Below are 25,204 nucleotides of genomic sequence, written 5' to 3'. Positions count from 1 at the left end.
CTGTTTGTCTCTGCATAACTTTGTCCTGTTTATAGATTAGGTTACTATCTATCCTTGTCAAATGGGAAAGATGGTCACAGGCAGCTCCAGATTCACATCCTCTGAACTTAGCAATTCAGAAAGAGCTGCTTTTTACCATTTCACAAGCCCACTCCTCAACTGTTACATTCGTGGGAATGAGAGTCCATGACTGCCTTAGCCTGGGTCATATGTCTATTTCTGGGAGGAAGGAGAATAGAAAAGTATGCTACTCTGACAATGTACAGTAGTTCACTACTTGATATCTGGGTTGCTTTCAAATAAGCTTAACAATCTTTGAAGCAGAGAAATCTAGAGGTTTATAGAGTTAGAAAATGGGGCATGCTCAAACGTGTTAGCCACTTTATTGTGTTAGAGTGTAGTTAAGCACTTCATTAAAGGCTTATAGTGCCATAATATGGAAGTTGATGTTTTAGGTTTATTATTTTGTATAGAGTTAATTTTTGTCATTATAAAAGTAAATATAATTTGAGAAATGCAAATCAAAACTACAGTGAGGTACCACCTCACACCGGTCAGAATGGCCATCATTAAAATGTCTACAGGGCTTCCCTTGTGGCACAGTGGTTAAGAATCCGCCTGCTAATGCAGGGGACACGGGTTCGAGCCCTGATCTGGGAAGATCTCACATGTCACGGAGCAACTAAGCCCGTGCGCCACAACTACTGAGCCTGTGCTCTAAAGCCTGTGAGCCACAACTACTGAGCCCACGTGCCACAACTACTGAAGCCTGCGTACCTAGAGACTGTGCTCTGCAACAAGAGAAGCCACCGTGGTGAGAAGCCCGTGTACCGCAACAAAGAGTAGCCCCCACTCGCCACAACTAGAAAAAGCCTGCATGCAGCAACAAAGACCCAATGTAGCCAAAAATAAATAAAAAGCAAATACATTTTTTTAAAAAAAGGTCTACAAATAACAGATGCTGGAGAGGGTGTGGAGAAAAGGGAACCCTCCTACACTGTTGGTGGGAATGTAAGTTGGTGCAGCTACTATGGAGAACAGTGTGGAGGTTCCTCAGAAAATTAAAAATATTGTAGAATTACCATATGATCCAGCAGTCCCACTCCTGGGCATATACCTGGACAAAACTATAATTAAAAAAGATACATGCACCCCTGTGTTCATAGCAGCACTCTTCACAATAGCTAAGACATGGAAACAACCTAAATGTCCATCAACAGATGAATGGATAAAGAAGATTGGTACATATATACAATGGAATACTACTCAGCCATAAAAAAGAAAGAAATAGGACTTCCCTGGTGGCTCAGTGGTTAAGAATCTGCCTGCCAATTCAGGGGACACGGGTTAGAGCCCTGGTCCGGGAAGATCCCACATGCCGTGGAGCAACCAAGCCCTTGCGCCACAACTACTGAGCCTGCACTTTAGAGCCCATGAGCCACAACTACTGAGCCCACATGCCTAGAGCCCATGCTCTGCAACAAGAGAAGCCACCACAATGAGAAGCCCATGCACCATGACAAAGAATAGCCCCCGCTCGCCGCCACTAGAGAAAGCCCGCACACAGCAACGAAGACCCAGTGCAGCCAAAAAGAAAGGAAAAGAAGGGAGGGAGGAAGGAATGAATTTCTGCTTAAAGGAAAAAAAAAACAACAACGAAATAATGCCACTGCAGCAACAAGGATGCAACTAGGGATTATCATACTAAGTGAAGTGAAGTCAAAAAGAGAAAGACAAATACCATATGATGTCACTTATATGTGGAATCTAAAATATGACACAAATGAGCCTATCTACAAAACAGAACACAGACATAGAGAGCAGACTTGTGGTTGCCAAGGGGTAGGGGGCTGGGAGAGGGAAGGACTGGGAGTTTGGGATTAGCAGATGTAAACTATTATATATAGGATGGATAAACAACAAAGTCCTACTGTATAGCATAGGGAACTATATTCAATATTCTGTAATACACCATAATGGAAAAGAATATTACAGAGAGTCTACATACAAGTGAGTCACTTTGCTGTACAGCAGAGATTGGCACAACATTGTAAATCAACTATACTTCAATAAAAAAAATAACCTATTATATGATGAGAAAAAAAATAAACATGGAGTATAAAAGTAAATATACCCTATGACATCTGGAAAATGCAGAGAAATAGGAAAAAATCACCTAATGTTCTGCTCTCCAGAGACAACTACATTTTGGTGAATTTCCTCTGCATGTTTTCTTGCATAGTTACGATCACATTATAATGTTAATTTTTTTGAATTTTATTTTATTTATTTTTTTATACATCAGGTTCTTATTAGTCATCCATTTTATACACATCAGTGTATACATGTCAATCCCATTCTCCCAATTCATCACACCACCACCACCACCCCTGCCACTTTCCTCCGTTGGTGTCCATACGTTTGTTCTCTACATCTGTGTCTCAGTTTCTGCCCTGCAAACCGGTTCATCTGTACCATTTTTCTAGGTTCCACATATATGCGTTAATATGCGATATTTGTTTTTCTCTTTCTGACTCACTTCACTCTGTATGACAGTCTCTAGATGCATCCATGTCTCTACAAATGACCCAATTTCGTTCCTTTTTATGGCTGAGTAATATTCCATTGTGTATATGTACCACATCTTCTTTATCAATTCGTCTGTCTGTGGGCATTTAGGTTGCTTCCATGACCTGGCTATTGTAAATAGTGCTGCAGTGAACATTGAGGTGCATGTGTGTTTTTGAATTATGGTTTTCTCTGGGTATATGCCCAGTAGTGGGATTGCTGGGTCATATGGTAATTCTATTTTTAGTTTTTTAAGAACCTCCATACTGTTCTCCATAGTGCCTGTATCAATTTACATTCCCACCAACTGTGCAAGAGGGTTCCCTTTTCTCCACACCCTCTCCAACATTTGTTGTTTGTAGATTTTCTGATGATGCCCATTCTAACTGGTGTGAGGTGATTGCTTGTTGTAGTTTTGATTTGCATTTCTCTAATAATTAGTGATGTTGAGCAGCTTTTCATGTGCTTCTCAGCCATCTGTATGTCCTCTTCGGAGAAATGTCTATTTAGGTCTTCTGCCCATTTTTTGATTGGGTTGTTTTTTTAATATTGAGCTGCATGAGCTGTTTATATATTTTGGAGATTAATACTTTGTCCCTTGATTCATTTGCAAATATTTTCTCCCATTCTGAGGGCCATCTTGTCATCTTGTTTGTAGTTTCCTTTGCTTTGCAAAGCTTTTAAGTTTCATTAGGTCCCATTTGTTTATTTTTGTTTTTATTTCCATTACTCTAGGAGGTGGATCAAAAAAGATCTTGCTGTGTTTATGTCAAAGAGTGTTCTTCCTGTGTTTTCCTCTAAGAGTTTTATGGTGTCCAGTCTTCATTTAGGTCTCTAATCCATTTTGAGTTTATTTTTGTGTATGGTGTTAGGGAGTGTTCTAATTTCATTCTTTTACATGTAGCTGTCCAGTTTTCCCAGCACCACTTATTGAAGAGACTGTCTTTTCTCTATTGTATATCCTTGCCTCCTTTGTCATAGATTAGTTGACCATAGGTGCGTGGGTTTATCTCTGGGCTTTCTATCCTGTTCCATTGATCTATGTTTCTGTTTTTGTGCCAGTACCATATTGTCTTGATTACTGTAGCTTTGTAGTACAGTTTAAAGTCAGGGAGTCTGATTTCTCCAGCTCTGTTTTTTTCCCTCAAGACTGCTTTGGCTATTCGGGGTCTTTTGTGTCTCCATACAAATTTTAGGATTTTTTGTTCTAGTTCTGTAAAAAATGCCATTGTTAATTTGATAGGGATTGCATTGAATCTGTAGATTGTTTTGGGTAGTATAGTCATTTTCACAATATTGATTCTTCCAATCCAAGAACATGGTATGTCTCTCTATATGTTGGTATAATCTTTAATTTCTTTCATCAGTGTCTTATAGTTTTCTGCATACAGGTCTTTTGTCTCTCTAGGCAGGTTTATTCCTAGGTATTTTATTCTTTTTGTTGTAACAGTAAATGGGAGTGTTTCCTTAACTTCTCTTTCAGATTTTTCATCATTTGTGTATAGGAATGTAAGAGATTTCTGTGCATTAATTTTGTATCCTGCAACTTTACCAAATTCATTGATTAGCTCTAGTAGTTTTCTGTTGGCATCTTTAGGATTCTCTATGTATAGTATCATGTCATCTGCAAACAGTGACAGTTTTACTTCTTTTCCAATTTGTATTCCTTTCATTTCTTTTTCTTCTCTGATTGTTGTGGCTCGGACTTCCAAAACTATGTTGAATAATAGTGGCGAGAGTGGACATCCCTGTCTTGTTCCTGATCTTAGAGGAAATGCTTTCAGTTTTTCACCATTGAGAATGATGTTTGCTGTGGGTTTGTCGTATATGGCCTTTATTATGTTGAGGTAGGTTCCCTCTATACCCACTTTCTGGAAAGTTCTTATCATATATGGGTGTTGAATTTTGTCAAAAGCATTTTCTGCATCTATTGAGACAATCATATGGTTTTTCTTCTTCAATTTGTTAATATGGTGTATTGCATTGATTGATTTGCATATATTGAAGAATCCTTGCATCCCTGGGATAAATCCCATTTGGTCATGGTGTATGATCCTTTTAATGTGTTGTTGGATTCTGTTTGCTAGTATTTTGTTGAGGATTTTTGCATCTATATTCATCAGTGATATTAGTCTGTAATTTTCTTTTTTTGTAGTATCTTTGTCTGGTTTTGGTATCAGGGTGATGGTGGCCTCATAGAATGAGTTTGGGAGTGTTCCTTCCTCTGCAATTTTTTGGAAGAGTTTGAGAAGGATGGATGTTAGCTCTTCTCTAAATGTGTGATAGAATTCACCTGTGAAGCCATCTGGTCCTGGACTTTAGTTTGTTGGAAGATTTTTAATCACAGTTTCAGTTTCATTACTTGTGATTGGTCTGTTCATATTTTCTATTTCTTCCTGGTTCAGTCTTGGAAGGTTATACCTTTCTAAGAATTTGTCTATTTCTTCCAGCTTGTCCATATTATTGGCATAGAGTTGCTTGTAGTAGTCTCTTAGGATGCTGTATATTTCTGTGGTGTCCGTTGTAACTTCTCTTTTTTCATTTCTAATTTTATTGATTTGAGTCCTCTCCCTCTTTTTCTTGATGAGTGTGGCTAATGGTTTATCAATTTTGTTTATATTCTCAAAGAACCAATTTTAGTTTTATTGACCTGTGCTATTGTTTTCTTTGTTTCTAGTTCATTTCTTTCTGTTCTGATCTTTATGATTTCTTTTCCTTCTGCTAAGTTTGGGTTTTGTTTGTTCTTCTTTCTCTAGTTCCTTTAGGTGTAAGATTAGATTGTTTATATGAGATTTTTCTTGTTTCTTGAGGTAGGTTTGTATAGCTATAAACTTCCCTCTTAGAACTGCTTTTGCTGCATCCTGTAGGTTTTGGATTGTCATGTTTTCATTATCATTTGTCTCTGGGTATTTTTTGATTTCCTCTTTGATTTCTTCAGTGATCTCTTGGTTATTTAGTAATGTATTGTTTAGCCTCCATGTGTTTGTGTTTTTTATGTTTTTTTCCCTGTAATTGATTTCTAATCTCATAGTGTTGTGGTCAGAAAAGATACTTGATATGATTTCAATTTTCTTAAATTTACTGAGGCTTGATTTGTGACTCAAGATGTGATCTATCCTGGAGAATGTTCCATGCGCACTTGAGAAGAAAGTGTAATCTGCTGTTTTTGGATGGAATGTCCTATAAATATCAGTTAAATCTATCTGGTCTATTGTGTCGTTCAAAGCTTCTGTTTCCTTATTTATTTTCTGTTTGGATGATCTGTCCATTGGTTTAAGTGAGGTGTTAAAGTCTCCCACTGTTATTGTGTTACTGTCAATTTCCTCTTTTATAGCTGTTAGCAGTTGCCTTATGTATTGAGGTGCTCCTATGTTGGGTGCATGTATATTTATAATTGTTATATCTTCTTCTTGGATTGATCCCTTGATCATTATGTAGTGTCCTTCCTTGTCTCTTGTAACATTCTTTATTTTAAGGTCTATTTTATCTTATATGAGTATTGCTACTCCAGCTTTCTTTTGATTTCTATTTGCATGGAATATCTTTTTCCATCCCCTCACTTTCAGACTGAATGTGTCCCTAGGTCTGAAGTGGGTCTCTTGTAGACAGCATATATATGGGTCTTGTTTTTGTATCTATTCAGCCAGCCTGTGTCTTTTGGTTGGAGCATTTAATCCATTCACGTTTAAGATCATTATCGATATGTATGTTTCTATTACCATTTTCCTAATTGTTTTGGGTTTGTTTTTGTAGGTCCTTTTCTTCTCTTGTGATTCCCATTTAGAGAAATTCCTTTAGCATTTGTTGTAGAGCTGGTTTGGTGGTGCTGAATTCTCTTAGCTTTTGCTTGTCTGTAAAGCTTTTGATTTCTCCATCGAATCTGAATGAGATCCTTGCCGGGTAGAGTAATCTTGGTTGTAGGTTCTTCCCTTTCAGCACTTTAAGTATATCATGCCACTCCCTTCTGGCTTGTAGAGTTTCTGCTGAGAAATCAGCTGTTAACCTTATGGGAGTTCCCTTGTATGTTATTTGTCATTTTTCCCTTGCTGCTTTTAGTAATATTTCTTCGTCTTTAATTTTTGTCAATTTGATTACTATGTGTCTCGGCGTGTTTCTCCTTGGGTTTATCCTATATGGGACTCTCTGTACTTCCTGGACTTGGTTGGCTACATCCTTTCCCATGTTAGGGAAGTTTTTGACTATAATCTCTTCAAATATTTTCTCGGGTCCTTTCTCTCTCTCCTCCTTCTGGGACCCCTATAATGCGAATGTTGTTGCATTTAATGTTGTCCCAGAGGTCTCTTAGGCTGTCTTAATTTCTTTTCATTCTTTTTTCTTTATTCTGTTCCATGGCAGTGAATTCCACCATTCTGTCTTCTAGGTCACTTATCCATTTTTCTGCCCCAGTTATTCTGCTCTTGATTCCTTCTAGTGTATTTTTCATTTCAGTTATTGTATTGTTCATCTCTGTTTGTTTGTTCTTTAATTCTTCTAGGTCTTTGTTAAACATTTCTTGTATCTTCTCGATCTTTGCCTACATTTTTTTCCTGAGGTCCTGGATCATCTTCACTATCATTATTCTGAATTCTTTTTCTGGAAGGTTGCCTATTTCCACTTCATTTAGTTGTTTTTCTGCGGTGTTATCTTGTTCCTTCATCTGGTACATAGCCCTCTGCCTTTTCATCTTGTCTATCTTTCTGTGAATGTGGTTTTTGTTCCACAGGCTGCAGGATTGTAGTTCTTGCTTCTACTGTCTGCCCTCTAATGTTAATTTTTTTCTTTTTCGTTTTTTTTTTTTGGCTGCGTTGGGTCTTCAGTGCTGTGTGCGGGCTTTCTCTAGTTGTGGCATGCAGGGCCTACCCTTCGTTGTGGTGCGTGAGCTTCTCATTGCGGTGGCTTCTCTTGTTGCTGAGCACGGGCTCTGTGCACGCGGGCTTCAGTAGTTGCAACAAGCGGGCCCTAGAGTGCGCAGGCTTCAGTAGTTGTGGCTTGCAGGCTCTAGAGCACAGGCTCAGTAGTTGTGGCACACGGGCTTAGTTGTTCTGCAGCTGGGATCTTCCCAGCCCAGAGATTGAACCCCGTGTCCCCTGTATTGGCAGGTGGATTCTCAACCAATGGATCACCAGGGAAGTCCCTCTTTGTTTTTTTTTGTTTTGTTTTGTTTTGTTTTGGCGGTATGAGGGCCTCTCACTGTTGTGGCCTCTCCCACTGTGGAGCACAGGCTCCAGACGTGCAGACTCAGCAGCCATGGCTCATGGGCCTAGCTGCTCCGCAGCATGTGGGATCTTCCCGGACCGGGGCACGAACCCATGTCCCCTGCATCGGCAGGTGGACTCTCAACCACTGCGCCACTAGGGAAGCCCTCCTCTTTGTTTTGATTAGTATTTATTTATAACTTTCTGTCAGAGTGTAGTAGAAACAATCTCATTCAATACAGATTCCAGCAGGGTTGTATGATGTTTATTTTTTTTCAGGAGTTCATTTTTTTACAGCAAAATTGTGAGGATGGCACAGAGATGTCCCATGTACTCCCTGCCCCCACACATGCATATTCCCTCACCAGAATGGCATGTTTGTTAAAATTGATGAATCTACATTGACGCATCGTAATTGCCCGAAGTCCGTAGTTTAACATTACCCCTTTACTCTTGGTGTTGTAAATTCTATGAATTTGAACTAATGTATAATGACACGTATTCATCGTTATGATATTGTAGAATATTTTCACTGCCCTAAAATTCCTCTATGCTCCATCTGTTCATCTGCCCTCCTTCCATCAACCACTGATCTTTTTACTCTCTTCATAGTTTTATTTCTTCCAGAGTGTCATATAGTTGGAATCATGCAGTGTATAGTAGCCTTTTCAGATTGACTTCTTTCACTTAGTAATACACATTTGTTTCCTCCATGTTTTTTTTTAATGGCTTGTTAGCTCATTTCTTTTTAGCATTGAATAATATTCTGTTGTCTAGATGTATCACAGTGTATCCATTCACCTACTAAAGGAAATCTTGGTTGCTTCCAAGTTTTGGCTATTATAAGTAAAGCTGCTATAAATATACATGTGCAGGGTTTTGTGGGGACATAAATTTTCAATTCCATTGGGTAAATACTAAGGAGCATGATTGCTGGATCATATCATAAGAGTATGTTTACTTTTTTAAGAAATGCCAAACTGTCTTCCAAAGTGGCTGTACCATTTGGTGATCCCACCAGCAATGAATGAGAGTTGATGTTAATTTTTAAATCTTGTTTTTCATTTAAATTTACAAGTAAGGAATATGTTCACTTTAAGTTTCTTGACATATAACACTATCATTAGATATTTTAAATTAAGTTGTTAAATTTGTTTAATTGTTCATTTGATACGCAAAAACTAGCTATCTTATTTCAATTTTTTGTGTCCTTGAATACCAATGAGTGAGTTTTTATTTTTGTTTTTTGGGGGTTTAGTTAACTATAGTTCCTCTTTGTGGCTTTCTGGGTTCTTAATCCACTTATCTACTAACATCTTAGTAGTTTTCTTACTGATTTGTAGGAGTTCCTTAAATGAGCTCTGTTTTCTTTAGTTTCCTAGTTTGTAGTTAATTTTTTAAAAACATACATAAACCTAAATTATTTTGTGTATTTAATTCTATCTGGCTTTTGATAGGTTGTCTTATCATTTTTAAGTTAAAAAATTCTTCTCTCCTTTCAGAGATCCAGTAACTTTTCCTTTTGTTGTTTTTTTTTGTTGTTGATTATAACTCTTTATTCCATCTAGAATAAAGCAGTTTTCAAGCTTCTTTTTTGTAATTTCTGTAGGCTAATGGCTCTTGATTCATTGTGAGGTTTAAGGATGATAAAAGATGACAGAAACTTTAGGGACAATATATATTTTAGCAGTGAAAAAAATGGTAAGCTCTTATCTGACAAATGTAAACTTTCTCATCAGAGTTGAACGTTTAGACAACATTTCTGATTAGCCTTCTGTTAGTACAGCAAAAGCATTTGTATTTGCTGGAAATAACATTTATTTATGAAGAAATTATGGCAGAAATCTGTTTAAACAGTGAGAAAATTCTAGACTGTTCAGACAGCCCAGGATTTTGAAAAAGTCTTGTGCTTTGGCAGGAACCCAGGAGAGGAAGTGTCTGCATCTGCTGCATGCTAGAAGCCTTCCCAAAGAGTTACTGTAAAGCAGCCAAGAGAACAGTGTATTTCACTACTGTGTGGTTCTGGAAGTAACTGGAAGTTTGCAGACTTGAGGGAGGAGACTTAGGAGTACTTCCAGGATGTCAGTGTCAGTTTCTGTGGTGACCTATTTTTTTTTTTTTTTTTTTTTTTTTGCGATACACAGGCCTCTCACTGTTGTGGCCTCTCCCGTTGCGGAGCACAGGCTCCGGACGCGCAGGCTCAGCGGCCATGGCTCACGGGCCCAGCCGCTCCACGGCATGTGGGATCCTCCAGGACTGGGGCACGAACCCATGTCCCCTGCATTGGCAGGCGGGTTCCCAACTACTGCACCACCATGGAAGCCCGACCTATTTTTATTGATTCAAGTTAAGGGAAAGTGTTTTGTGTGTGTATGTGTGTAATAGGGAGTTTTCCAATGTGGACTTGAACCTGTTGCTTTAGGAGAAGTCACTTGGGAAGAGTCAGAGGTGCCTGTACAAAAGAGGAATAGGGTGACAAGTCAGAATAACCAATGGATGTCTGTTATTGGGGCAAATGGTACTGCACTTATAATTTATTTTCCTGTAAGGTAGTAAAGGAGAAGGACTTAAAGTCCGTGTATGTTGTGGAGAAGGAGCAAGAGAAGAGTGCTAACAGGGCCTTTGAGAAAGCAGCGTAAAAATCTTTCTGCTGGTTGATAATCTGCATCTGCCATGAAGAATCCATTCCAGAAAAGACAGCACTACGGGGGACAAAGCAAAAAAGACAGAAGGGCTTTGCTGCCAGGTTTTAGAAAAAAATGCCACAACTTTGTACTGGGCTAAGGATTTTTTTCATAGAACACAGTAGATAAGAGAAAAAGCTCAGCATTGGGCCCTTTGAGAGGAATTGCTAGCTTAAATCGACAGGGTTGGTTGGTATTCTTTTTTTTTAATTCTGTACAACTTTAAAAAAATAAAACAGCTTTATTGAGATATAATTCATATACCACACTGTTCACCCATGTTCATGCTTGCGTAGTTTTTAGTACTTTCACAGTGTTCTTCAACAATTGATCACCACCGTATATTTTAGAACGTTTTCATGACCTCAATATCTGCAACTTTTAATTGAACTTATTTTAAAATTTAAGGCCACTGTAGGGAAAAGATGGAACAAGTTAGCAATTTAGAGGATTAATCAAAAGCTCTGAAACCTTTTTTCCCTTTAAGCATATTCTAACGTTTTATTTTATTTTATTTTAAATTTATTTATTTATTTTTGGCTGAGTTGGGTCTTTGTTATTGTGCGCAAGCTTTCTCTTGTTGTGGCGAGCGGGGACTACTCTTCGTTGCAGTGTGTGGGCTTCTCACTGCGGTGGCTTCTCTTGTTGCGGAGCATGGGCTCTAGGCGTGTGAGCTTCAGTAGTTGTGGCTCATGGGCTCTAGAGCACAGGCTCAGTAGTTGTGGTGCACGGGCTTAGTTGCTCTGCGGCATGCGGGATCTTCCGGGACCAGGGCTTAAACCCATGTCCCCTGCATTGGCAGGCGGATTCTTAACCACTGCGCCACCAGGGAAGTCCTCCTTTTTTAAAATAATGGCCATATTTCTCTTGTAGGTGTGCGATCCTGTAAAAGTAAGCCTCTGAAGATGATCTGGTGTATTTTAGTTGTAGGGTTTCTACTTCCCCAGTCTTTGGCTGATCCAGGCTTTTTTACTTCAATTGGTAAGTCTTAATTATTTTTTGTTGTTTTTGCATTTAAAAATTTCCATTTTTAGTGTTTTTAGATCAGTAAAAACAAATACATTGTGTTCCCAGAGACTGAAACATTACTTCAGTCCCTGGCCCTCTAAAAGTCTCTCTTGTTTTTAAATTCAATTTTTTTCTTTAAATTATTTTCTCTGATTACAAAAGGAATACATTTTCAGATTAGAAATTTATGAAAATTTAGAAAAGCATACCAAAGAAAATTCTCTGGTAATGAGTCTACCCAGCAAATCATTTAATGTATATACTTAGTCTTTTATGTTTTCCTATATGCATACTTCATATGTCTTAAAAGAGAAGTTTTCTGTCATCCTGTTGACCAGTTCTACCCTCACATGATCGTGGAGCTAAATAAAACACAAACAAGTATTATAGTTATGAAACCTAATTTTGGGATGTAAAATGATGAGTTCTGTTTTCTCCTTATGAATAACTAAATACGGATATTTGAATTGCAGTTAAGAAGTATACTTTTTGTTAGTGTGGTCTTTGTTTATTGAATAAAAATTTAGTTCTAAGTAGTCTCAAAACCACAAAAAGGTGAGAGGGGAGGTAGGGAAGAAGAAACATTGATCCTTGGAAAGTAAGGTTTTGAAATTAAAAAATAAATTTTTAGATGAAAGACAATTTGTCGATATGGTCCAAGCTTGCAGAATTAAGTAGCTTGAAAATTTGAATTGGAACACATGATTAGAAGAGTTTTTGGCTTTATTTTTATTTATCTGGTTTTAAAAAAAGGAAAAAAAGAAAAAAAAAATGATGCTCTCTCCAACATATCTGATTCATGCCAGGTAAGTCCTCTCAGAATGAAGCGTTCTCAATCATTCTTAAATTATTCGAAAATACTTGTTTTGACCAGTATGGGTATTTGATTACTTTCTTCCCTTTTTCTCCTTCTAGGTCAGATGACTGATTTGATCCGTACTGAAAAAGATCTGGTGACTTCCCTGAAAGACTATATTAAGGCAGAAGAGGACAAATTAGAACAAATAAAAAAGTAAGCAAAGTGTTTACTTATTATGACTCTGATTCCACCTTCATGTTTTCTTCGTAGAGCTAAAACATTCTTTGAGTGAAAATGAAAGCCCTCTGTCAGTCTTAAAAGGCCAGTTGAGATGGCTAAAGTAGGAGCACAGAAAACAGAAGTTTGGCCCAGGCTAAGACTTCACTTGAAGAATATGGATTGAGATAAGAATATAAATGGGTATGGGTCATTGACTGACAATTTTTTTCAATGGTTGCTAATACCTTCTATCCTCTTCTAACCTCCCTAATCAAGCCACCTTCTGGAGCAATTTTGCACTGCTATTTATCCTTCAGTCCTATGGTTCCATTCTAGAGATTACAGTGATAAGTATAGTATTATTTAATTGATATAGTTTTTCCTTAAATGCTAATTTATTTATTTAAATTGATTGATTGATTGATTGATTGATTTATGGCTGCATTGGGTCTTTGTTGCTGTGTGCGGGCTTTCTCTTGTAGCAGCGAGTGGGAACTACTGTTCGTTGCATGCGTGGGCTTCTCATTGCAGTGGCTTCTCTTGTTGCAGAGCACAGGCTCTAGGCGTGTGGGCTTCAGTAGCTGTGGCACGTGGGCTCAGTAGTTGTGGCTTGCGGGCTCTAGAGTGCAGGCTCAGTAGTTGTGGTGCACGGGCTTAGTTGCTCTGCGGCATGTGGAAATCTTCCCAGACCAGGGCTCGAACCCATGTACCCTGCTTTGGCAGGCGGATTCTTAACCAATGCACCACCAGGGAAGTCCCCTAATTTATTTTTAATTGACTCAGGTTCATGTTTAATTCTGACTTGAGAGTTCCTAGCCTTTGTTTAGTGAGTAGTTAAGTATTCAGTTTTTTTGTTTTAAAATACAGTTTCTAGATACTGAATATAAAATTAAGCTGTAAGTTTGATTTAAATGAACATGTAACTGAAATTGGATTGGGCTGATTACTTTGTAATAATCAATTATTTGGCTTTAAGGACCTGTAGGGAAATGAATTTTTAGATTCTTACTAGAGGGATCCAATCACAACTTTTACTAAGATAGGTTATGTTTACAGTAACCATTTGGGAGAAACAAAACTAAAACAAAAGGTCTTGTAGTTATATTTTGATGTTGCCAAGTTAGATTTTATCTGTAAGAGAATCTTGCTTTTTAAAAATCCTTTGTAATTTTACTTTTAAAAGGATTTTAAGTATAGTTTTAACTCAAAGCCCTCTAATCTTTTTTGAGTGCTTTACTAGTCTTCTTCCTCATTGAATGTGTATATACTTTATGTAGATTGCACTTATGTCTTACATTTTTAGATGGGCAGAGAAGTTAGATCAGTTAACCAGCACAGCAACAAAAGATCCAGAAGGATTTGTTGGACACCCTGTAAATGCATTTAAGTTAATGAAACGTCTGAACACTGAGTGGAGTGAGTTGGAGAATCTGGTCCTTAAGGATATGTCGGATGGTAAGTCAGATGGTAAGATTAATGAGCCAAAAAAAAAGTAAGGCTTTTTTGCTACCACCTGTAGACATGCCAGAAGAAGTGATAAATTCAGTTCCCAGAACATCAAGGTTCAGCCTTGTAACTGAATTATTGCTGAGATCTGTTTTTGACTAGAGTTAATTTAGTCTACATCCTGAATTCTTGATTTTAAAAAAAAGATGAATAAAAACTGGAAATAAAGATAAAACTTTATTGTTAAAATGTAATTTCTGCTCTTCATTTAACATGGTCCTTTTTGCTTTGAAATCTAAAAAAGTGAATCAATTATTTGGCATACAGCTTCATCTCTGAGGGTAATTGTTTTCATTTTAGGATTACCTTCAGATTTAAAAATTTTTATGGGTAAGTCTTTATCTTCTAATCAATTTTTAATGTACTGGGAGTGATACTAATAAGGAAAAATGTTAGCTGTGTTTTACATAGTACTTTGAAGCTTAGGATTGTTTTGCTTAACATAGACAATAAATTTAAAAATTGAGGCTGCAAACAGTAATAATGAATGTCTTTCTAATTGAAACAATAAAATTGTAGTTGGAGTACTGAGATATTTTAGATATTTTAGTAACAGACATGGAAAACTAAGGCTGGAGTTTAATGAAGTAGAGGTATTATGCTTTAGTACGTAGTGTTTATTTGTTGAATGATTGAAGGTGGCAAAAAAAAGAGAGACAGAGAACTGAGCCAACTGTGTAGATAAAGCACTCCAAGGGTGCTTTCAAGTATTTGTGAGCAGTAAACTATTATGCATAGGACAGGAAACCTTGAAAAGAAAAATTAAGGCAAGCACTTGTGAATACTTCTTTGAGATGAGAAGGAAATAGTACCTGTGCTTACTTGTTGTCATATAACACCATGAGGACATTTTTAAGGTCATATATTGTATGCGTTTGTATACATATATACATATGCACACATTTATTTATTTATTTTTTTAAAAAAAATCTCAAGTATGAACTAAGTTTTTTTATAAAGTAAACCTTAAAACTTAGGTGTTTCAATCTGTGGCAGTCATCCCATAATGCTATAGTAGATATACATTTTTTCTTTTTATTAGAGAGGATTTAAGTAACTTCATAGATTTTGTTTTGGGGCATAAAAACGTTCCAGTCTTCTGTAAAACTTGCTTGTAAAATTCCATGTGGATATTGTGACTAGGAGTTGGTCTTAAAACTAATGCTTAATATGGACTTAGGCCTCTTCCAGCTAGTTGTCCATTTGTACATTTCAATTAACATAAAAATGCCTGGCCTTTTGATGATCAAAGTACGCATAGTTGATTATAAGTAAATGAGAATGGAGGGAAGTTTCGTACCTAACTTTGATTTGCAAATGATGACACATGTTATTAAAATTTTAAATCACTTTTTGTTTTTGTTGTATTGATTTCTTAAGGAGTATTTAGCATCTCTTCTCCTTAGGAGTTATATAGTTATCAGTAATTAGTTTCTTAGTTTTATTTTTGCTGTATTTTATGTAAAACCTTTTAAAATTAATATTAGGATTTATAGAGTGCAAACCTTGATTGATTAACACTATATTTAATAATTAAACAGATCTAAATATATTTTAATAAACTAGCTTACCTGATACTCTTAAATATATAATAAATGTCTCTTCCTTCTCCTTAAAGAATTCCACCAAACTTTATATATTTACACATTTATGTGATATGTGGCACATGGAAGAAGAAAACATAACTTTGAGCATACATTTTACTTACTGTTATCTGAAAGTATAATTGGTTGCCAATGAACATCGTTTTCAAATCTTTAAATGTTCACTTTTCAAGCTTAGTGGAGGCTGTGTTGTGTAATTAAAAACTCTATTATGTTAGTTGACCTTTACCTATTAATACAGATATAATTTATGCAATGACCTCAGATTACTTAAGCAACATTAAAAATGGTTTGGGAAGATGAACAACTTAGAGGTATGTCAAGTCTCATTCAGTGTATTTAATTTTTTCTTGTTACACATGGTATGGTGGAAAATTGTAATAAAATAGATTTTGAAAAATCCTTTTAAGACTCTATATTGGAAATTGGAAGTCTGTGAGGTTCTAAAGTCTTTTTTCTTCCAATTTTATTGAGACATAATTGACATACAGTACTGTATAAAGTGTACAGCACAATGATTTCACTTACACACATCATGGAATGTGATTATCACAGTAAATTTAGTGATAATCCATCACCTCATATAGATACAAAATTAAAAAAATAGAAAAAAATGCTTTTCCTTGTGATGAGAACTCTTAGGATGTACTCTCTTAACGACCTTCATATATAACATACAGCAGTGTTAATTATTTTTATTGTGTTGTACATTACATCCCTAGTACTTACTTATCTTATAACTGGAACTTTGTACCTTTTGACAGCCTTCCTCCAGTTACCCTGCACACCCACTTCCTGCCTCTGATAACCATAAATCTGATATCTTTTTGTATGAGTTTGTTTTTGAAATATAATTGACCTGCAACACTATGTTAGTTCCTATTATACAAAATATTGATCCTATATTTCTATATATTTCAAAATGATCACTGTGATAAGTCTAGTTCTGATATGTCATCACTATACAAAGATATTACATAGTTATTGACTATATTTCCCACACTGTACATTTCATACCCGTGTCTAGACTCTTTTCTTTTCCCCCCTATTTTAAGGTTTTATCTCTAACCTAACCATTCAGAGACAATACTTCCCTAATGATGAAGATCAGGTTGGGGCAGCCAAAGCTCTGTTGCGTCTCCAGGATACCTACAATTTGGATACAGATACCATCTCAAAGGGTAATCTTCCAGGTAAGAATTATTGTGGTCTATAAAAATCCTATCACCTGGTTTCTCCGTTCAGTCCATTAGGACAATGTTAATATAAAAAGACTTCCGTATTTTAAGATTTTTAACTTCAGTTTGTTTCACAGCCTTTGAGGACAAAACAACCCTTTGTCTAGGACTGAATAGTTGTGGATAAGCTGCTAGCTTGTTACTGTGAAAGCTTATAATTACAGGGACTAACTTAAGTAGGCAATTTTAGCATGTAAGAAAAAGAAACAACCAGTTTTCCAAATGTCTTTCTTTTTTTTTTTTTTTTTTTTTGGTGGTATGCGGGCCTCTCACTGTTGTGGCCTCTCCCGTTGCGGAGCACAGGCTCCGGACGCGCAGGCTCAGCGGCCGTGGCTCACGGGCCCAGCCGCTCCGCAGCAGTGGGATCCTCCCGGACTGGGGCAGGAACCCATGTCCCCTGCATCGGCAGGCAGACTCTCAACCACTGCGCCACCAGGGAAGCCCTAAATGTCTTTCTTTAGAATACCCAGTATTTGTGTGTTAAGTTATAAGGAAATTGATAATCCAAGTTTATATATTCAATAATTTAAAACCAAGACATGTTGAGTATGTACTGATTTTTAGTGTTCTACAGTGTGAAGCATCCTACTTTCTGACCTATTTTTGGCAAAACCCTCTTTTTTAAAGTTACAGCTGATTTCATGGTAATTTGCTTAAATTAATTTTTATTGTGAAAAAACATAAAACAAAATTTATCATCTTAACCAATTTTAAATGTGCAGTTTATGGTATTAAGTACATTTACATTATTATGCAACCATCATTACCATCCATCTGCATAGCTCTTTTCATCTTGTGAAACTGAAGCGCTATACTTGTTAAACAATAACTCCCCAGTTCCCACTTACTCAGCCCCCGGCAACCATCATTCTATTTTCTGTCTCTATGACTTTGACTACTCTTAAGTACCTCATATAAGTAGAATCATACAGCGTTTGTCTTTTTGTGACTGGCTTATTTCACTTAGTATAATGTCCTCAAGGGCTGTAGTATACGTCGGAACTTCCTTCATTTTTAAGGCTGAATAATAATCCATTGTGTATATTACCATATTTTGCTTATCCATTCATCTGTTGATGGACACTTGGGTTCCTTCCACACATCAGCTATTGTGAATAATGCTGCTGTGAACATGGGTGTGCAAATAGCTCTTCAAGACGCTGTCTTTCATTCTTTGAGTATATACCCAGAAGTGGAATTGCTGGGTCATATGATAGTTCTGTTTCTAATTTTTGAGGAGCCACCATACTCTTTTCCATAGTAGATATACCATTTTACATTCCCACCAACAGTGCATAAGAGTTCCAGTTTCTCCACATCCTTGCCAACACTTTGTTATTTTCTTTTTTTTTTCTTTTCTGATAGTAGCCACTCTAGTGGGTGGTATCTCATTGCAGTTTTCCATTTCCCCAATTATCAGTGATGTTGAGCATCTTTTCATGTACTTATTAGCAGCCTCCTGTACATATTCTTTGAAGAAATAGCTATTCGAGTCCTTTGTCTTTTTTTTTTTTTTTTTTTTTTTTTGCGGTACGCAGCCCTCTCACTGTTGTAGCCTCTCCCGTTGTGGAGCACAGGCTCCGGACGTGCAGGCTCAGTGGCCATGGCTCACGGGCCCAGCCGCTCCACGGCATGTGGGATCTTCCCGGACCGGGGCACAAACCCATGTCCCTTGCATCGGCAGGTGGACTCTCAACCACTGCGCCACCAGGGAAGCCCTGTCTATTTTCTAATTGGGTTATTCATTCTTTATTGTTGAGTTTTAGAGGTTCTCTATATATTCTGGATATTAATTCCTTATGAGATGTATGATTTGCAAATATTTTCTCCTATTCTGTGGGTTGCCTTTTTATTCCTTTGATGTTGTGCTTTGTATCCAAATTTTTAAACTTTTACGAAGTCCAATTTGTTTATTTTTTCTTTTGTTGCTTGTGCCTTTAGGGTCATAGATAAGAAATCATTGCCCAATCCAATGTTATAAAGCTTTTGTCCTATGTTTTCTTCTAAGAGTTTTATAGTTTTAGGTCTTATATTTAGGTCCTTGATTTATTTTGAGTTAATTTTTACATGTGGTATTAGGTAAGGGTTCAACTTCATTCTTTTGCATGTGGATATTCGGTTCTCCCAGCACCATTTATTGAAAAGACCATCCTTTCCCCATTGAATGGTCTTGCCATGCTTGTCAAAAATCATTTGACCATGTGTACAAAGGTTTATTTCTGCCTCTGTATTCCATTAGTCTGTAAGTCTGTCTTTATGCTGATACACACTATTTGATTATTGTAGCTTTGTAGTAAGTTTTGAAATTAGGAGGTGTGAGTCTTCCGGTTTTGTTCTTCTTCTTTAAGATTGTTTTGGTTATTATGGGTCCTTTGAGATTCCGTATGAATTTTAGGATGGGTTTTTCTGTTTCTGTATTTTGATAGAGATTGTGTTGAATCTGTAGATTGCTTTGGATAGTATTAACATTTTAACAATGTTAAATCTTCCAATCCATGCACATGGGATGTGTTTTCCATTTATTTATGTTGTCTTTCAGCAGTTTTTTTGTAGTTTTCACTGTATGTCTTTCATCTCCTTGGTTAAGTTAATTCCTAAGTATGTTATGCTTAGACTTGTTTTAGTAATTTTCTTTTAGATTGTTCATTATTGGTACATAGAAATGCAACTGATTTTTCTGTGTTGTCTTTGCATCCTGCTACTTGGCTGAATTCATTTATTAGTTCTAACAGTTTTTTGTGGAATCCTTAAGATTTTCTAACCTAAGATAATGTTATCTGCTGGGTATTCCCTCGCGGTCCAGTGCTTAGGACTCCATGCTTTCACTGCCGAGGGTGCAGGTTCAATCCCTGGTTGGGGAACTCAGATCCCGCAAGCCGCGCAGTGTGGCAAAAAAAAAGATAATGTTATCTGTGAACAGAGATCATTTTACTTCTTCCTTTCCAGTTTGGGCACCTTTGAGCTTGTTCTTGCCTAGTTGCCCTGGCTAGAACTTCAAGTACTAAGTTGAATAGAAGTGGCGAAAGTAGGCATCCTTGTTCTTGTTCTTGATCTCAGAGGAAAAGCTTTCAGTCTTTGACCATTGAGTGGGGTTTTCAAATATATCTTTTATTATGTTAAGGTAGTTTCCTTCTATCCCTAGTTTGTTGAGTGTTTTTATCATGAAAGAATACTGAATTTTGTCAATTGCTTTTTCTGGATCAATTGAGATGATCGTATTTTTTTCCTTTATTTCATTAATGTGGTACATTACATTGATTGATATTCATATGTTGAAACATCCTTGCATTCCAGGAATAAGTTCTACTTGGTCATGGTGTATAATCATTTTAATATTATATGCTGCTGAATTCTGTTTGCTAGTATTTTGTTGAGGATTTTTACATCAATGTTCATAAGTGATATTGGTCTGTAGTTTTCTTGTAGTGTCTTTTTCTGGCTTTGGTATAAAGGATAATGCTGGCCTCATAGAATGAGATAGGAAGTGTTCTTTCCTCTCTTTTTGAAAAGTTTGAGAAGGATTGGTATTAGTTCTTCTTTAAATGTTTGGTAGAATTCTCTAGTGAAGCCATTAGGTCCAGGGTTTTTCTTTTGTCAGGAGACTTTTGATTACTGATTGTCTCCTTACTAGCTATAGGTCTATTCAGATTTTCTATTTTTTTCTAAGTCTTGGTAGGTTTTGTGTTTTTAGGAATTTGTCCATTTCATCTAGGTTACTCAATTTGTTGGTGTACAGTTTTTCTTAGAACTCTCTTATAATCCTTTGTATTTCTGTAGAATCAATGGTAGTATCCCCACTTTTATTTCTCATTTTAGTAATTTGAATCTTTTTTTTTTCTTAGTCCATGTAGCTAAAGGATTGTCAATTTTGTTGACAAAATTCTTTTCAAAGAACCAACTTCTGTTTTCATTAATTTTCTCTATTGTTTTTCTTTTACTTCTCCTTTAATATTTCCTTTCTTCTGCTAGCTTTGGGTTAAGTTTGTCCTTGTTTTTCTAGCTTTTAGGTTGTTGATTTGAGATCTTTCTTGTTTTTTAATGTAAGTGTTATAACTATAAATTTCTCCCTTAGCTCTGCTTTCATTGTGTCCCATAAGTTTTGGTATGTTGTGTTTTCATTTTCATTTGTCTTTAAGTATTTTCTAATTTTCCCTGTGATTTCTTCTTTGATCCATTAGTGTTAAAGAGTGTGTTGTTTAATTTCTGCAAAATTTGAAGTTTTCCAGTTTTACTTGTGTTACTAATATCTAACTTCACATGATAATTTACTTTTGCCATCTCTCACTTTTTCTGTGAGTGTGTGGCTTACCCCATTACTATCTTCTTGTCATTATCAACTGGAGAAATAAAATATATTACCTCTATCATCATACTGAAATTGATTTTCTCCTTAAGAAAATATAGTGGGATGAGTTACTTGTTAAGATGTTTTTCTTGCTCATCTTCCTAAATTTGCAGTGAAGTATCAAGTGGAAAAACTAACCATGGTATAATATTAAATAAAATTTCCTTTAAGCTGGAATGTAATTTCATCAAGTTGGACTTCCAAAAAAGTACAAATTTGCAAATTTTATTTTCTGTTTCTACTAATATGGTACATTATAACACTTCTGAAGATCACAGCTTTGTTTTGTTTTGTTTTTTAAATTAATTAATTAATTAATTTGGTTGCACCGGGTCTTAGTTGCGGTAAGCGGCTCCTTAGTTGCAGCTCACAGGCTCCTTAGTTGTGGCTTGCGGGCTCCTTAGTTGTGGCTCGCCAGCTCCTTAGTTGTGGCATGCGAACTCTTAGTTGAAGCATGCATGTGGGATCTAGTTCCCTGACCAGGGATTGAACCTGGGCCCCCTGCATTGGGAACGTGGAGTCTTATCCACTGCGCCACGAGGGAGTCCTGTCTTATGTTTTTTAGTTCACTTCTGGTTTAAAACATCAATTTGTTTAATAGATATTAACTATTTAATGTTTATTTAATATCTACTTAACATAATAACTATTATGTTAAGTACTAGGGATGCGATAATGAATAACACTGCTTTTGCCCTTAGGGTACTTATATTATGGTATGGTATGATGAATGCCTAGATGCAGATAACTTAGGATACTGTGGGAGCACATAGGAGAAAACCTAATTCTGGACTTGATAAGAGAGAGGCATAAAGTAAGACTTCCTGGAAGACAGGATATTTTTAAAAATTGAGATGTAATGGACATGGAATTAGCTAGGAAATTGGGGGAGGGGGGAAATAGTGGGCATGAGAAAAATATTCCAAACAGAACATATATATAGGCCAGAGAGGAGAGAGCATTTTGTATCAGATATCTAACAAGTAGTTTGTTCAAGGGGTGAGTGCATGAACAGTGGGAGGGAGTTGGTTTTGTGAGAGTAGTGAGAGATGAGGCTAGATAGGTAAGCAGAAGCCATCTCCTGATGAACTTTGTAAGTCATGTGGAGGAGTTTGAAGTGTTGAGTGCAATGAGAAGCTATTGAAAAGTTCTAAACAGGGAGGTTATATGATTTTCATTTTAGAAATATCATTCTGGCTGCAGAATGGATTCAGATCTGGGGGTAGGGACAAAGAAATCAGGGAGGAGGCTGTTGTAAAAATTAAATAAGAGGTGATAGTGGTAGCTTAGGTTATTTCCAGTTTTTTGCAGGACCAAGGTTTCAACAGACATCTTTCTGTCTTCTTGTGTTTATTACACACATAAAAGAGTTTCTCTTGGATATAAGCTTGTCAAACTTTACTAGATGTGGCCAGATTGTTCTCCAGAGCAGATGTACCAATTAATACTCTCACCAGCAATGTATGGGAGTTCTCATTTCTTCATATCCTTGCCAACACTTGGCTTTGTCAGATTTAAAATTATAGCAGTTGAGGTGTGAAGCGATAGAGATGAGGGTAGGGGGAAGGATGATTTGTTTTTTTTTAATTGCCCTCCCCCCAAAATCAGAGAAATGCTTATTTCAGTGGATTTATATTGATGCCATGTAACTCCTTGATTAATTTTGTCTGTTTCTTTCTCCTTTTTGGGCCTACCTTTTGAAATGCTTTCTTGATATTTTAATATAAAATCTGATAAGTTATATGGATTTTAGCATTAATGATGCCTTTACAGTTCATATAGACTGTTCCTTTAGTTTCAGGTTGTTCCTAACCCTGATTTGTTGAGTAGATTTTTAGCTTCCTAAGATATTACACTTTTGGTGGTCGGGGGGTGGGGGTGAAGTAGAAAAGAATAGCTTTATTGCTTTGCCAGGCAAAGGGGGGTACCACAGCGGGCTAATGCCCTCAAAACTGTGTGTCCCCTACACTTTTCTTTTTGGATAGAAAGTGTCATATATAAAATTTGATTTACTTCAGGTGGAAGTTGAATGTTCTTCTTGGTGATTTGCATCACTGTCTTGGTTAGCTGATAAGGTTAACCACACCAAGCAGTAGATTCTCTGCACATCTCTGGAGTGCACTCAGCTATGAGTGTACCATAGTGCCTCGGATGCAAGACGTCAACGTCCCAAGTGTGTGCATTTTAAACATATTTGTCCCTTACAAATCAAGTTTTTGTCCACTAAATGTTCCTATAAAGTGTAAGAATTTTTAAATTAAATCTCCCAGTTTATGGATGAGCCACAAAAAATGTATTTCTAAGTAAATTTTCGTATACTGTCATATAATATTATAGTTTATATTGTGATAATAAATTAAAAGGACTCTTTTTGGTGTTAGTTTTATTTATTTATTTATTTATTTTTTGCGGTATGCGGACCTCTCACTGTTGTGGCCTCTCCCATTGCGGAGCACAGGCTCCGGACGCGCAGACTCAGCGGCCATGACTCACGGGCCCCACCGCTCCGCGGCATGTGGGATCTTCCCGGACCGGGGCACGAACCCGTGTCCCCTGCATCGGCAGGCGGACTCTCAACCACTGCGCCACCAGGGAAGCCCTGGTGTTAGTTTTAACTGTAAATTTGGGTTACTGCATTCGGTTTGACGTGCTAACATCAGTCATCTGTGCCACTTCCTTTGAACCAAAGGAATTTGCAGCTTATTCTTTTTTCTCATCAAATTCTAACTATTTGTGCTTTGCATGAAAGTTTTTTATAGTCTTTTTCTGCCAACATCACTTTTCTTATCTCATATTCTTTGTCTTCTTGTCCATTTACTTTTTCTTCTCATGTTCTCTATTTTGGAAGCAGCCTTTCCTTTCAAATGCTACATCACTTCATTTTCATTTTCTTCTTTAATACAATTCCTAGGCATTTTGCCTTTGATAATTGTGAATAGATCAATAGGTAAGATAACCAGGGATACTTTAACTACCAAGTCAGAATAGCTAAAGATACTCTACTATCCCCATTGTGCTTTCAAATAATGTTGCCAGGATATCAGGTCATGTAAAAAATATTTCTGGTGCTCTCTACGGGTATTAATGGTATACTCTCCTCTTGTGTCTTTTGCATGTCCCTGAGAAAAAACATTCTTAATTACTGCTTTGTAAGCTCATCTTAGTACTGTATTCCAGTTCTTATAACTGAAAAATAATAGGAAAGTCAAAATTCAGTATGTTTCTTTTGTTTCTGAAATTGTGTCATGTTAAACTATTAATAAGTTAGTTTCTAGGTATCCTTTTCTAGATTAGAGTGTGGAGTAGAGAGTTAGTAACTGTCAAAATATGGATCTTCATCTTCATTTTAATAGTACACTGATAATCAGTTACTATCCATAAGTGACTAACAGGAGGCAAAAAAAAAATAGTGAATGGAGGTAGTTGTATGATTTGAATATTTAATTGTATTGGTCCATGTGATCCTCCAGTGCATACATCTCCATGCTAGGACTGTGCTTGGTACTAGAATGTAACAGGTCATATCCTCAGACCAGGGCATGCTATGCCCTAGACAGTGAATGTCTGATCACTAGCAAAATGTGCCCATGATTTTATTTCCTCTTAATTTATTTCTCATGAACTCCTTTTCTGCTAGCATTAAAAAAAAAATGTTGACACCATTGGATAGGTTATAGCTAAGTCTGGTTTTAGCCAGTTTACTGCCTTGTTGAAGTATAGTCAATCAAAAGTTATTAAGGAAAACACCATTGTATTCCTTTTTCTACCAGTTTCCTTTGTGATGTTATCAGACATATCAGACATACGTTTCTTTTGGTTAAATACCTAGAAGTGAATTCTCTGGGTTGCGTGGTAGGTATATATTTAATTTTTAAGAAACCACCAAATTGTTGTACCATTTTATACTCCAGGCATCAGTGTATGAGAGTTTCAGTTCCTTCACATACTTGCAAACATTTGTGACTAAGTCCTCCAACTATGTTCTTTGTTAAAATTGCTTTGACTATTCTAAATTCTTTGGATTTCCATATAAATCTT

The 25,204-nt window shown here is 36.6% G+C and overlaps 1 protein-coding gene across 1 annotated transcript in view; it reads left to right on the top strand.

Moving 5' to 3' along the window:
- Window positions 1-25,204, top strand: part of P4HA1 (prolyl 4-hydroxylase subunit alpha 1) — a gene marked incomplete at its 3' end in the record, with an annotated part of 85,217 nt that overhangs the window by 14,771 nt on the left and 45,242 nt on the right. Inside the window, exons 2-5 of the mRNA XM_079703215.1 lie at window positions 11,321-11,428; window positions 12,371-12,467; window positions 13,777-13,928; window positions 16,639-16,776. Coding sequence (XP_079559341.1) covers window positions 11,353-11,428; window positions 12,371-12,467; window positions 13,777-13,928; window positions 16,639-16,776 — 463 coding nt within the window. The 5' untranslated portion in view covers window positions 11,321-11,352. The remainder of the gene's footprint in view (window positions 1-11,320; window positions 11,429-12,370; window positions 12,468-13,776; window positions 13,929-16,638; window positions 16,777-25,204) is intronic.

The sequence above is a fragment of the Hyperoodon ampullatus genome (assembly GCF_949752795.1).
Source record: "Hyperoodon ampullatus genome assembly, chromosome: 1".
Classification (NCBI taxonomy): domain Eukaryota; kingdom Metazoa; phylum Chordata; class Mammalia; order Artiodactyla; family Ziphiidae; genus Hyperoodon; species Hyperoodon ampullatus.
Note: the sequence above shows the minus strand (reverse complement) of the source record. Positions and strands in the feature narration are given on the sequence as shown.